Consider the following 12,442-nt stretch of genomic DNA (forward strand, 5'->3'; position numbering starts at 1 on the left):
GTTCCATTCTTCATATAAGTTATGGCTGTTATGGCTTGGGTTAGAGGCCCAAGCCTCTAGCAGGGATAAGGAAGCACTCAGCCCATCAGGCCCCTGCTATGGCCTGGGGTAGCTGTGCAGGAGGATATTTTTCTTGGGAAGAAGATAAGAGTCAGAAACTAAGTTAAGCAGCCATGGTCCTCACTGGAAAGCAAGCATCCTACTTTCTCATCTCAATTCCAAGACTGGCTGGTTATCCAAATGCTCTCATGTGCTCTCCCTCAGTCTAGTTATCTACCCTTGGGAACGTCCCCAGGAAAACAAACCATCCCCTTGTGTACCTTCTTCCTCGGGACAGTCTTGACTGCAACAGGGTGGCAAGATGGTGGTGGGAATTTGGAGCAGAGGGAGCCCTCGCAGCTGTGTGGGCAAACTTTGGCAGGCCCTGCGAGAGATACGTAGCCTGCATGCAGTTCGGACGCACGGAAATGTCAGCCTTTAAAAATACATATAGAAATTGGGTTTCTATTAACTTGATTGCCATTTTCAATTCTTAGGGAAGCTATGAGGAACTATTTAAAGGAGCGTGGTGATCAAACAGTCCTAATACTTCATGCAAAAGTTGCTCAGAAATCCTATGGAAACGAAAAGAGGTAATGATGGATGTAGAAATTTAAAATATACTCTCTGGTTTGGGTTTGGGCTTTCATTTCTGAAGTATTGGTCGACAAACTCTAGTTAAAAAAAAAAAAGCCCTGAAAAATACCAGTTCAGGATCTGTAGGATTTTACGGTCTAAAGTTGTTCTGAATTATTTTAAATGGTCTTTATTATGTTCATGCTGTACTTTGTATGGAGCTCCCTCTAGTGACCATTTAAAGTAAGTTAAATTCTTACCATGCATACATTCCTCAGTCAACCAAATGAATAACAACAAAAAAATCATTTAAAAAAAGAAAAAAACAGAGATAGTGCGTATAACTCTAAGCAAAAGCTGGGCTAGAGATTATTCTGGGGAAAATGCTTCAGTTGTAAAATGCTTCAGACTAAATTCTTACTCTTGTTGTTCCAAACTGATACCAGTTTCCCCTCGTTCCTGTAGCTTAAAAATCTCTAAATCCATGGAATACAATAATAATCTAATTTTTCATAAGGCAGTGCCAGCCTTCTCGGGGGATATATGTCTTAAATGCAACTTTTAGATATGAGCCAGGAAAACTTAAAACATCTTCAAGTTCAACCCCTTTGAAGTTCAACTTCAGTGGAGAAAGTTGCATATTTGGTTTCTTTTTTTAAGTTCCCTGGAGCTTAGCTTTGATTGCATCATATTCAAAATTTGTTAGCTCCATGACGTTGCATTATGAAGCCACAGCTGTACATACTAGGTTTGTTCTGTGGATAGAGTTAAATGTCATTTAAAAAATTGTTTTTTAAAATAGCATGTTTCTACCCTTGAAGGCCCAGTCCTAACTAAAAATGCATGTGGAGGTACAAGTCACTACCTTCTCACTAATTCCAAGTCTTTTTTTTTTTTTTTTTTTTGCCATTCAGTCGTGTCCAGTTCTCGGCAACTGCCTGGACTCGTCTGCCTGGACGAGTCCCTGCAGTTTTCTTGGCAAGGTTGTTCGGAAGTGGTTTGCCATTGCCTCCTTCCTAGGGCTGAGAGAGAGTGGCTGGCCCAAGGTCACTGAGCTGGTTTTGTGCCCAAGGCGGGACTAGAACCCACAGTCTCCTGGTTTCTAGCTGGATGTCTTAACCGCTACACCAGACTGGCTCTCTAATTCCAAGTCTACCAGAAGAGAAATCATGTTATTTATTAGAGGTGCCAGCAGAAGTGCCAAACAAAAGCAAATCTGAAATCTGATTGGATTTGGGGCAATCCTACATTAGGCTAGGATTTGTAGAAGTTGTAAGTATATTTCTGAGACTTTGGGAATCCAATTAAGCTCCATCCCTGCTAGGGTGGGATTAGCTTGGTTGCAAAATCCCCTTTAGCTCAGATTATGTATAGTTTTTCTTGGTGCAATTTCCTTCAAAAATGGCATTTTGCACAAGATGCACATGACTTGCTACCTAAAGGGAATACATGTTCCGGGTGAACCTAACATTCTCATCTTCATCCTCAGATTTTTTTGCCCCCCTCCATGTGTCTATCTTATGGGTAGTGGATGGAAGAAAAAAAAAGAACAAATGGAGCGAGATGGCTGTTCTGAACAAGAATCGCAACCATGCGCCTTTATTGGGATTGGAAATAGCGACCAAGAAATGCAGCAGTTAAACTTGGAAGGAAAGGTTGGTTGAATGCAACTTACATTTTGTGAACACGTTTACTGATCTGTCATAGATCACTCAGTGTTCGTAATAAATCAGTTCAAGAGGTGAATGTACTAAATTTGGATCTTCTCTGTTCACTTGTAGCAACTGAGTATCTTGTGGTCTTTATCCTGTTTTTATACAAACATTAATAATTAGATGGTCTCATAGTCTTCTGTCTTGTTTTTATACAACAGGTAGTCCTTGTTTAGCAGCCACAATTGGACATGCAACTCAATCTTTAAGCAAAGCGGTCACTAAGTGAAAAATCACATGACCACAGTTGTGCTTCAGCTTTCCTTTGCTTTACAGCATCAGAAGGATATGACCCCAAAACAGCCAGGTGGGCCCAAATGGTGGGGAAGGTTTCCGGAACTCGACTCACAAGGAAGCTGGGTAAAAGGGTTAATCTTACAGCTCTTTCCCCCCACTCCCCTGCCCTTTGGAATGCTCACCCCAGTGCTGGGATAATTAGCAAGAAGAGAATTGATGTCTGTATTACATTCGTTGGAGAGGAAGGGATTACAGGAGAGTAAGCAGGCACACAATGGGGAATCCCCATTGAAAGGAATGCACTAGTGGGGATAGGTCAAGCATAGGACATCACATATTAACCGACTGTAATGGCAATCACGTGACTGAGATGCTGCAAAGGTTTAAACGCGGGCATTGGTTGCAAAGCTACTTTTTCATCACAGCAAACAGTCGCTGTCCGAGGCAGTCGGTAAACAAGGACTATCTGTATATAGATGCTGAACTTTCTTTGCTAAACACTATATATCCTTCATGGTGGTGTTGATAAATGTGCAAAAATTCTGGGTAATAAGAAAAAAGACTTCCCTTGCTTTCCCTCACTGAAAGGGAGGTGGATTACTTTTACTCCTAAATATCCTGTTTGAAATCATTTTCTGATATTGTAGGCTTGGTTTTTCTCAACAAGAGGGAATTTCCTTGCCTTTTTATCAGAGAAAATGAAATTATCAGATAGTTTTATGATGAAAGACTCTCTTCTTTTGCTGGGATTATTAATGCAATACAGTATGGAGAGAGTTCTTGATCCAATATAACTCCAGACCTTCCTAATGCCCCCTTTTTCATCACTGACAATGAATTAGGCATGTTAGCATATCACAATAAGCCAGCACTATTGGTTTATCCTGGTTTACTGTGAACAAGTAACTTGATGCTGCGCTGAGAATATTTGCTTCTGTTTTGCACAAAAAATGAATTGAACAAGAAATGACTAAAGAATGTCAACAATCTTTATATTATATAAATATTACTGTATTGAAATAATGCAGTGTATCGAGATTTATAACAACACAATAAAAAGGAAAAAAATAAATGCCTAAAGTTCTGAATCCTGGTTGATTGTTCCCAAGCAAGCTGAAAGTGCTAAGCCCTCATGTTTGGATGGTGGAACCTTGTCTTGGTTTGAAGAAACCAGCTACAGCCCTGGGTTTAAACGACAGAATAAGCAATACATTTCCATTTAGATTTTCCCCTTACAGGAGAAGAGTAAAGCAGGAATTAGTGTACCAGCTACTCACAGTAGTCATTATCTTCTTAAAAATACTTGATGCTGATCTAGTTCCTTCATTTTCTCCCTGTGAAGAAGGGGAGGGAGGGACACACATGTACTTGAAATTCTCACCATGCTGATCACGATTTGACATTTCAAATTCGTTGTAATTTTACTACTGAAAACTTCTGATCTAGGCATAATTATGGGTAACAGGGCTTCCATGGAAAACATTAAATGATTGTCTCTCCTGATCCACAGAACTATTGCACAGCTAAAACTTTGTACATATCAGACTCGGACAAGCGAAAGCACTTCATGTTATCCGTGAAAATGTTCTACGGGAATAGCGACGATATCGGCGTGTTCCTTAGCAAACGGATCAAAGTAATCTCTAAGCCTTCTAAAAAGAAACAGTCGCTGAAAAATGCGGACTGTAAGTATCGGCCAGCGAGCTTCGTTGACTCTTGTCTGTGCTTCGTGTGTGTGCTGTGATTTTAGCAGACAAAATGCTGGTAACGCTTATGAATGTGGGCATGGGTAGAGCAGTGCTGTCATCAAATAACCGGAACTATTGAAACAAAGAGAGAAGGTATCTGACTTCAGCTTCTAGCAATCAGAAGTGAGAGAGCCGCAACAATTGTATGTGTTGTATTTTTGAGGTTATCTGATTAAAGAGGTAACAATATTTCAAAACTGTTTCTCAACCTTGGGAACTTTAAGATGTGTGGACTTCAGACTCCCAGAATTCCCCAGCCAGCTGTGCTATGCGAACATGACACCAAGGTTGAGAAACACTGTTTTAAAGCATGCTTCAAGTGCTATCACATGTAAAACAGTCTCTAAAGATAAACAGTTAAAAATGATAATCTAGACTAGTTTATTCTATTTATTTATTTAGAGCCAGTTTCTGACTAGGAAAGGAGATTGCCCTTTTTAAAAAAAAAAGGCAGAAGGCAAACATTCTCCAAAGGTGTTAAAATAGCTGGAAGAAACTTGCGTTTTCGCATTAGCCGAAGTGCTGTCATGGCTTCATTGTGGGCACATCTTTCCTCTCCGCAAGGCTAAGGCTTCTGTTTTTGCTCCTGCAGTATGTATTGCATCAGGGACGAAAGTGGCGCTGTTCAATAGACTTCGGTCCCAAACAGTTAGCACCCGATATCTGCACGTAGAAGGAGGGAACTTTCATGCCAGCTCACAACAATGGGGAGCATTTTACATTCACCTCTGTGAGTAAAGCTGAAACGGCTGGTGATTTTTTCTTCTTTCCTGCGTTCCTGAAAATAGTAGCATTATGCTTTCTTTTGGAACCGATTCAGTTTTGCCTGGCATACCAATACCTTTCTTTTCTGCACAGTGGATGATGATGAATCGGAAGGAGAGGAATTCACGGTTCGAGATGGCTATATCCATTACGGCCAGACCGTCAAACTCGTTTGTTCGGTTACTGGCATGGCACTCCCGAGATTGGTACGTTCTGTATTTTCAGTGTATCTGCTACCATTGAATCATTTTAAAGAATATTTGCGTGGTTAAAATGTAGAGGATATGGAACAGAGTTTTTGAGTGATAATGCTGTGCCGCCTGCTCTCTGCAACATCATCCTTCCTGAGATTAGATTGGCCCCCACCCTGCTGGTCTTCTCTAAGGCTTTGAAGACTTTGTTCTGTCTGAGAGCCTGGGGCCCCAAGTGTGGGACAGATCCTCTTTCTTGGCTGTGTTGTTTTCATGATTCTCCGGCACCTGTGTATTTTATTTCTTGCTTTATTTTTTGTATTGCATATATATTTTATTTATTTTTATTGTTGCGAGCCCCCTAGTCATGCACTTGAGATGTGCCGTGATACAAATAATAAATTGATTTTCTACAATTGCCAGACAGGTTATTCATATTTCTGCTATTAAATAATAGACTTATAATTAGCTGTGCGCCGAATGTACGTAATAGAGTAGTATTAAGAAGTCCAAATTCATGTATGTATGTATGTTTGCTTGCTTGATTTATTTTTATACATATGCATCTACTTGAACAGCTCTGTGCTGTGCACCTTACATACAGTGTGCAAAATTGAAAAATCCATAAAATCAGTATCCCATTGAAACCCTTAAAACCATGTGGCTGTCTTAAGCACCAGCTTCCCACAAGTTCTGCTATAGGTCATCCTTTAGAGCAATCAGTATGGTTTTGGACCCTCAGCCGAGCCCAAATCCTAAATGAAAGGAATCCAGATAATCTGTCTCATCTAAGATTTTCTGGGTTAGAGCCTAGCCATGTTCTCAACAATCTTAGCAAGAAATGGTAGGCTGGAGACTGGCCAATAATTATCCAGCACAGCCTGGTTAAGGAATGTGTTTTTTAGGATGACTCTGCTCATTACCACCTCCAAGGTGGGTGGCACCCAGTGATTCAGCACCTCCTATATCCTTGCGGTTGGGCCCCTCCGGCTGCATCTAAGAGGAGCCAGGATCCAATTTCCAGGTGGCTGAACTCATTCTGTCAACTTTCTCAGGCATCGCAGTCTTGAAATAACCCCAACTGATCTTGCCAAGCGTCTCTATCATCTGGTGAGACCCTAACCATTTGGCATCCGGCTCAGAGGGAACATAAGTGCCTTTTTTTCTTTTAATTATTATTTACTAAATTTGCAAATATAATCATAGATTGAACTAAAAAGAAGGAGCAAGTTCTAGACAAAGAGGCTTATGAGCACTGTAGACTCACAAAAAATCAAAATTACATTGATATAAATCTACATATCAGAACATTTCAATTTGAAAGTTGGAACTGGCATCTTGGTGCCTTCTCTTTTGTCAGTGTCACTTCAGGCATCTCTTTAGACACTTTATCTCATCCTCCATAAATTAAGGAGTACTGGGTGCTGCAGGTTTTACTTCTCCCTTCATCCTACTTCCTGACCATTCTTTCAACATCTGACCCTCTTGCAATGGGCATAATAATATTGGCCTTCCTATCAAGGTTGCAAGTATCACCCTCTGAAAAGATTTACATGCTAATTTTGATGAAATGAGGAAAGCTGGTGCTCTGTTAGCTTACTCTAATAGTATATCTAGTATAACCACAGTTCCTCAGCAGCAATATTGATACCCATTACCAACTGATCGTGCATGTGGAGATAGGCATTAGAAGTGATACATTTGTGATCTCAATGGTTAAAAAACTTTTCTAAATAATTAACTGTATTTATTGACAGATAATACGGAAAGTGGACAAACAAACCGCTTTGCTAGATGCAGATGATCCAGTATCCCAACTCCATAAGTGTGCGTTCTACCTTAAAGATACTGAACGAATGTACTTGTGCCTTTCCCAAGAGCGAATTATCCAATTTCAAGTAAGTTGCTTGACACACTAGTGTAGCGTGTATCATTAATGGTCTCTTGACAGTGTGCCTATCCCCAAACTAGTACCGTGAGGGCTGTAGCACCTACTACAGCCTTCTGATACCTCCTCCTCTTATAATGGCAAGGCAAGGCAAGGGGGTTTATATTTGCAACACTGTGTAATATTGCACACTTTACTTGCAGATGGCACCTTGAATGTGAGAAAGGGTCACTCCTGCTGGTTTCCTGCCACATATTTTAGCATTGTAGTTGGAGAAGCTGCAAGTTAGATAGAGGGTTGGCTTGCAAAGGAAGCTGTAGGGGCTTGAAAGAAAGAGAAGCTGTTCAGAAAAAGGCACATCTGAAGGGAATACGTAGAGCTATGGTCTGCATTTCGGGCCTAGTATCGTTACTTTTCAGGGTTGGACAGTGCTGCCGGTTTGTAGGCAAACAGGTGCTTCTTAAAGCAGCTATGTCTTTTCCCAGGATTGTGTGGCTGTCCTCCGTAGGTGCACTGCCATTCTGGGAAAAGACCTATTGGTTTAAGAAGTTGCCGACAAGAGCTAGCTGTTTGCCTGGTCATACCCTTAAGCACCAATTTGCCTTCAGAAGCTCTTCCCAACCATTCTACTTTAGAGGGTGTCACAGCTTTTAGAAAAAAGTGGAAGAGTAACCCCCTGTGCTCTACTGAAGGCCCTAGCCAAAGTAGACTCCATCCATATCTGAAAAAGTTGTCAGCACTGATGAAGAGAGTGGGTTTTTTTTTTTACTCTTAGCTCTTAATACAGGTAGTCATCGGCAAGCCGCACCACATAACCACCACATGCGACCTTCCTTGCTGGCTTCCCACGAGCAAACTCAATGGGGAAGCTGGCAGGGCAAGTCACAAGTTGCCCCAGTAAGTCACTCCCACTGCTTTTTCTCCCAAGGAGCCCGCTACAGAGTATAAGGGATCTCTTACTCGGCAGCACCCCCACCTTCCCACAGCCTCCAGCAGCCGACCTGGGCCTCCCCCCCCGACTCCTTACTTGGGACTCCCACCTCTTCCCACTTAACGATTTGCACATCTTGGGGCCGCTGAGCAACGGCAGTCCCAGTTGCTGTCATAACCTGAGGACTACCTTTGTTACAATTCCGAAAGGCTCCCTAGTCCACGTATTAAAAGTCCTCATATTATTGTGAAATAAAAAGTAGAAAGTCCTCATATTATTGTGAACTGCTCAGAGGCCCTCTTGGGGAGATGGGTGGCAGCAAAAATTTGAGTGATAGATAGATAGATAGATAGATAGATAGATAGATAGATAGATAGATAGATAAATGGTCTCTGTTTTTGCACAAGGGATTATTTATGATCTCTCAAGTGTCTGGTAATTGTTTTTTTAAAGGCCACTCCATGCCCCAAAGAACCAAATAAAGAGATGATTAACGATGGAGCTTCATGGACAATCATTAGCACAGATAAAGCAGAATACACATTTTATGAGGGGATGGGACCGGTCCATGCTCCTGTAACCCCTGTGCCTGTTGTAGAAAGTCTTCAGGTAAGCAACCATTTCTTTTTCCTTTCTAAACACTGCTGCTTGGACACATGCCTAGTGTAGATTAATTTATTTCTGGACTGAGCTGTGTCATTACATTAATAGAATTAATTATATATTAATCCCTTTAATTGAATACATTTCTGTTTGTGCTGGAAGTCCTTAATTAGATTGCAGCAGGGATATAAATCAGTAAAGAGAGCTACTTGTTATGACTCTGTGAATGGACTGCTTTACATTCTTCTGGGAAGTGGCAAAATTGTGTAGGAACTTCGTTTGGAAAATGGTTTAAAATGTTTCATGATTCAGCAATAGATTCCTTTTTACTCGGTTGTATATTTCCCATATGGTAGGTAGAACCTTGGATTGTTCAAATTAAAAAATAAAAATAAACCAGCCATGGTTTCGCATTGCATTTGGAAATTTGAAAAGTCAGCTGCTTTTTGAAAATACTTAGCTGAACTTGCATCTTTAGGAATTCAGGAATATACCTAGAGAGGACCCAGTATATGACATAGTGGTTGTATTTGCTAGCCATAAAGGAGCGTTTTCTCTCTTTTGCAACATTTTATTTGGATGTTGGAGTCAGCCCAGTAAAAGAAACAAACAGGCTCATTTGTTGTTTGGAAGCTGATATCCTTCATATATTCATCTGGTAAGGATGAAGATTTCCCCTCTGAAGATTCAACTGTTTCTCTGCCAAGAGCTCAGTTAATTCAAAGCGGGTTCCCTGAATCAATGCATCCTTGTGTGTGTTTCACACAATAAACGTTGTGCATTACCTTTCCTTTTACTTTCACAGCTCAATGGTGGCGGAGATGTAGCGATGCTGGAACTAACTGGGCAGAACTTCACTCCAAATTTGCGTGTCTGGTTTGGGGATGTGGAAGCCGAAACGATGTACAGGTGTTGTATAGTCTTTGCAATGTTAATGTAACTGTTTGATATTGGCTTTGGATTCTGTAAAGGCAAGACACATCAACCGTTCATTCACTTAACGGAAATAACAAATTTACATGAGTTTGCGTATTTGGAAGAAAGGTCTTTTTTGAGGTAAATTCTAATTTAGGAAGCCATTTTTACATTTTTCTTCTCACTTTCTCTTAAAGTAACAAACAGAACCTAACTTGCTCCAAAATATAAACAGGTATGCCCTTTACCGTCATCCTCTCAATTAACATTTTCCTCTTCACTTGTGTTGATTGGGGCTGCTGTCCTGGACTCAGTTTCTTTCGACATGGACGCTGCAGAGTGTAATTCTAGCAGCCTTAACAAGAACCTAACTAGTGTGTAATTATTTGAATGAGCTTCCCTACAGTTTTTATTAAGAGTTTTGTGGGGCTGCAAGAAAGGGGCAGAAGGTGTATTGGACATCACACTCGGCTTTCCAGCTTTCTCCACTCTGTTTATTGATTATTTCAAATACTACTTTGTGTGCCTACAGCTGCAAAGATTGGTAATCCATACCTTGCAGAAAGTTCAGATAGGGACTCCTGACACCTTAAGGTGGCAGAGGTGAGGCTTTAATGCCTGCATAACTCACTGCATCTTCCCTCAGCAAAACTCAGGGAAATAATGCAAAATAATTCTTTGTTTTCTGCTTAGCTAGAGATTATAAATATGTAAATTTATTGTGCAGTTCATGCCAGTGGAAAAATTCGATTTTCTTGCTGTCGGATTTGAAATGCCATGGCAGCTTTGCAAGATGGCTTTTCCTGGGGGAAGTTAACGTTTTCCTCTGCTTCTTCCCAGGTGTGCTGAGAGCATGCTGTGTGTCGTCCCCGATATTTCTGCATTCCGGGAAGGGTGGCGGTGGGTCCGCCAGCCCGTCCAGGTTCCAGTCACGTTGGTCCGCAACGACGGCATAATTTACTCCACCAGCCTTACCTTTACATACACCCCAGAGCCAGGCCCTCGGCCGCACTGCAGTGCAGCAGGGGCCATCCTCCGAGCCAATTCAAGTCTCCTGGCATCCAGTGAAGCAAACACAAACAACGAGGGAAGTTACACAAACGTCAGCACAAACCCCACCAGCGTCACGTCATCAACAGCCACAGTAGTTTCCTAACCACTGCTCCTTGTGTGGGACTTCTTAAAAACTTTCAAGTGCTTCAAACAACAAAACGGAACTACTACTGTGGTTTCACAGGGGGAGGAAAAGACCCTCTTTGCCGCTCTTTGAACTTTTATCACCTACAAGTGCTGATCTCAGTAGAAGCCACAATAAAAAAGAAATGCATGGGGGGCCAGCACCCCTATATTGAAAATCTATTTTTAGTTGTCTCTTTAAAAATGGACATGTAACTACAGTTAAGCAGAAGTGGCTGGGATTCAAATTGAACTAGAAAACATGGACATAACATGGTTTTTATGGACCAAGGAACGCTTTAGTAGAAAAGGTACATTTTCACCATGCCTTTTGTATCACAACATATAGTACGCTTTTGTTACCAAATAGTTTATATATTATTTTTTTCCCTCTGAGCATTTGCTCTGAAGTATATTCAGGTTCCAAGCCTGACCATGCTTGTATAATCTAATTACCATATTCTTCCATATATGTATATGTATATGTATATGTATATGGTCTGTGGCTGGAACTGTTGCATTTTTTTAAACTGAAGTCTTGTGACTTTTTATGAACTGAATTCTGAATTTTTGTTTTTTTCAGCAAGTAGAACCTTGTAAAGGCCAGCATATTTTTTTTAAGAGTATATGAAGTTTGTGCAAAAGCTTTAAAAATGCCTCTGCCTTGCCTGCAATACATGCAACATACATTGATTCTAGAGCTACTTTTTCCATCGTTGTGCATCGTTCTTATTTTGTGTGTGTTTTTTTTAATGTATTTATAATGTTGATTCCTGAGGTTTTTAACATTACAAATGTGGCCTCTTGTGCAGTTATTTTAACTGCTCCTGCGTCTAATGTATGTGAGCGTTTCAAAAGGATTTGTTCTTCCCTTTCACCATCAATACATACACCAGAAAAATATTTTCAGGATTTCTTCAGGTTGGCTTTATTTTTAATTTTGGCTATACTTGTACATAATTTGCTATTAATTGTAAGTTAAGTGTGTGTGTGCGTACGTGTGCGTAATTTGATTTTTTTTTTTTTAAAAAAAAACTGGTCTGCTCCCAGTAACTTTTATCTGGCTGCATGTTTTCTGTCTTATAGGCAGACACCAACATTTACTTCAAACATCGGACACAAACAGAATTGTTGGGCGCTTCTCTTTATTTTGTGTTGGGAATTATCGCAAATTATCATGGCTGTCCTCAGGTGTTATGCCATTCTAGTGAACTAATGTCCATATTTTTTTTTCCCCCTTTGCATGTGAAGAGATTGTACTTAACCTCCTAGTATGTAGTAATTTCTGATTGCAGAAGCACTGATGAGGGCTATTCTGCCCCTTTTCCTTCCCGGTTCTCTAGTGCATTATTCAAATCATCTTCCAGTCACATGTTAAATGAGCACCAAATTACACCATTGTTTTCTTCTAGTCACTTTGGGTAAAACAACATAGGGGCTTGCTGTGAATGGGTCCAGTAGGGCCTCCATTTTTAAAACCTGTGCATTCATGGGGAGTCAGCTGATTTCCATTCTAGATATAATTGCTTGTGTCTCCTCAGAATATCATTAAGGAGGATTTCTTGGCATTCAAAAGGATCTTCTCCTGAGACTGAAGCTAGTAGGTCAAGAATTCCAAAACATGGATGAAAAATCCCACAAGTCGTAGGTTCCATTGACTG

General features: G+C 40.7%; 1 protein-coding gene across 1 annotated transcript in view; it reads left to right on the top strand.

The window, feature by feature from the left end:
- RBPJ (recombination signal binding protein for immunoglobulin kappa J region) overlaps positions 1-11,799 on the top strand; it is a 37,868-nt gene extending 26,069 nt beyond the window's left edge. Inside the window, exons 3-11 of the mRNA XM_063309603.1 lie at positions 537-632; positions 2,105-2,270; positions 4,075-4,249; positions 4,905-5,042; positions 5,171-5,283; positions 7,026-7,166; positions 8,541-8,696; positions 9,496-9,599; positions 10,446-11,799. Of these exons, the coding sequence (XP_063165673.1) occupies positions 537-632; positions 2,105-2,270; positions 4,075-4,249; positions 4,905-5,042; positions 5,171-5,283; positions 7,026-7,166; positions 8,541-8,696; positions 9,496-9,599; positions 10,446-10,761 (1,405 nt within the window). The 3' untranslated portion in view covers positions 10,762-11,799. The remainder of the gene's footprint in view (positions 1-536; positions 633-2,104; positions 2,271-4,074; positions 4,250-4,904; positions 5,043-5,170; positions 5,284-7,025; positions 7,167-8,540; positions 8,697-9,495; positions 9,600-10,445) is intronic.
- The last annotated feature ends 643 nt before the right edge of the window (positions 11,800-12,442 follow it).

This window comes from Candoia aspera, chromosome 8 (genome assembly GCF_035149785.1).
Source record: "Candoia aspera isolate rCanAsp1 chromosome 8, rCanAsp1.hap2, whole genome shotgun sequence".
NCBI lineage: Eukaryota > Metazoa > Chordata > Lepidosauria > Squamata > Boidae > Candoia > Candoia aspera.